Source organism: Sinocyclocheilus anshuiensis, unplaced genomic scaffold (genome assembly GCF_001515605.1).
Source record: "Sinocyclocheilus anshuiensis isolate Anshui unplaced genomic scaffold, SAMN03320099.WGS_v1.1 scaffold326, whole genome shotgun sequence".
NCBI lineage: Eukaryota > Metazoa > Chordata > Actinopteri > Cypriniformes > Cyprinidae > Sinocyclocheilus > Sinocyclocheilus anshuiensis.
Window position 1 is genome coordinate 1,419,009 of NW_015546098.1, and position 1,916 is coordinate 1,420,924.

The 1,916-nt window shown below is 30.5% G+C and overlaps 1 protein-coding gene across 2 annotated transcripts in view; it reads left to right on the top strand.

Annotated features, from left to right (window-relative positions):
* The window catches only part of LOC107700283 (max dimerization protein 4-like), a 12,357-nt gene that overhangs the window by 2,502 nt on the left and 7,939 nt on the right, over positions 1–1,916 (top strand). The window contains exon 3 of one of the 2 annotated variants that reach the window (XM_016501890.1): positions 424–453. The exons of the other annotated variant lie outside the window; for it this stretch is intronic. Within the exon in view, the coding sequence (XP_016357376.1) occupies positions 424–453 (30 nt within the window). The remainder of the gene's footprint in view (positions 1–423; positions 454–1,916) is intronic. 2 annotated transcript variants of the gene reach the window in all.

Below are 1,916 nucleotides of genomic sequence, written 5' to 3' on the forward strand. Positions count from 1 at the left end.
GGAATCATTTTTATCCAGAAAGTACATTAATAGACTTTTTTTTTTTAAAGTGGGAAATATTTTAATAAGATTGTTATTTTCTGTTGTTTGTTTGTAAAAATAATATTGTTAAATAAATGCATGCAATTCATTGAAGTAATGTTATTAAATTATTTTAAATATAATTTTTGCCATCAATATAGCCTTTGATGCTGATATGGCATAACATGATGAATGTTTATATAAATCACCATAAATTAATTAATTATATTATAGATTATAACAGCATCACTCTCATTAGAAAAACATCCTGTAACAGTTGTTCGTTGTTCACTTCTGCCACTTTTATTTATATTTTTAGTAAGGAGTCAGTGTGCTTCTTATTAATTTATTATTATTATTATTAGCTGAACTCATCTATGCTTTTGTTTATTTCCTGTTCAGGTCATCACATAATGAGCTGGAAAAACACAGGTAAGAATATACCCGACATTTAAGAAATGCCTTTGAGAGGGCTTTTTTAAGGATTTTTATTGCTTGGTGAGTGAAAAAGTTGATTTCAAACCCTGAAGAAAGAGGTGGCTGTAGTTGGTAACATTGCTAAATAAGAGTTAAAGTAAACTGGTTACAGTATGTCAGACAGTTTTGTGCTGTTTATGTTTGCGCCAGGGGTCGAGCATGTTCTCATGTGTGAGATTTGTTTCCCGTGTGCTGCTGATATCTTGGAGTTTGCTTGTCACATGCTTGAGATTGAGGAATTGATTATTGCTGCTCTGTGAGAAATATGTTCAGTCATGTCCTTCCTCAGAATGGAGCTTCTGAAGCATTAGGAAAAAAATGGAAAACTATACAAGCAGGTTTATGACATACTTTTGAAAAGACAAATAGAAATACAAAGGAGAAAAGCATTCTAATGTCATGCAGTTTCCTGCAGCATCATATTTTTAGTTAATGCTTTTAAGTTATAATTAATCAAAGGTACGAGAGGCCATGCTATACTGTGAATATAGTCATATTGTGGCTGGAGATTGTTGCTCGAATGATGCACAGCCTTATTGATTTTTGAAAGTTTTCTAATTTATGTTTGTGCATGACTGAATGTTGAGGTTTGTCTGCCTTAATAGCATTTTAAAGTAAAAACATTCAGATTGGAATTCAGACATTGAACAGTAAATCTAAAAAACTACATCTGAATTCAAAATTATGACAATTATTCACAGAGAACAATTATTTATGCAAGGAAATTATTATGTTTGACACTTAATATTAATAATAATAATAATGATAATAATAATACATTAAATTTATATAGTGCCTTTCAAGGGCTCAAGGACACTTTACAAAATAATCAAATAGTACAGAAAATATAGAAGTACAAACAAAGTACATCAATCAGGGCAAGCATTCAAAGACTAAATATATAGCATGGCAGAAAATTGAAAAAGTACTGAAATAACAGAAGGCGAAAACCAGTCAGATATGAAAACTAAAATATTGCTGAACTTTATTACACACACACATACTCACTCACTCACACACACACACACACACTCTCTCTCACTCTCTCTCTCTCTCTCTCTCACTCACACATGCACACACACACACACAAAGTACAGAACCATACTTTTCATATAGAAAATATTAATTATACATTGATCATTAATGTTAGTTCATTAACTAATGATAACAGATTCAACTTTAAAACTTAAAAATGTATTATTATTATTTTTTTAATCAATACACTCTAACAATGAACAATACTGGAATCTTATTGTAAATACCATTTCATAAAAGTCCAAACAGTCATGCTTAAAGATATTTAAGCAAATTACATACAATATGTATATTGTATGTATACTCTCACACTATATGTGAGCCTGCAGCACAAAAGCAGTGTTAAGTCGCTGGGGTATATTTGTAGCAATAGCCAACAATAC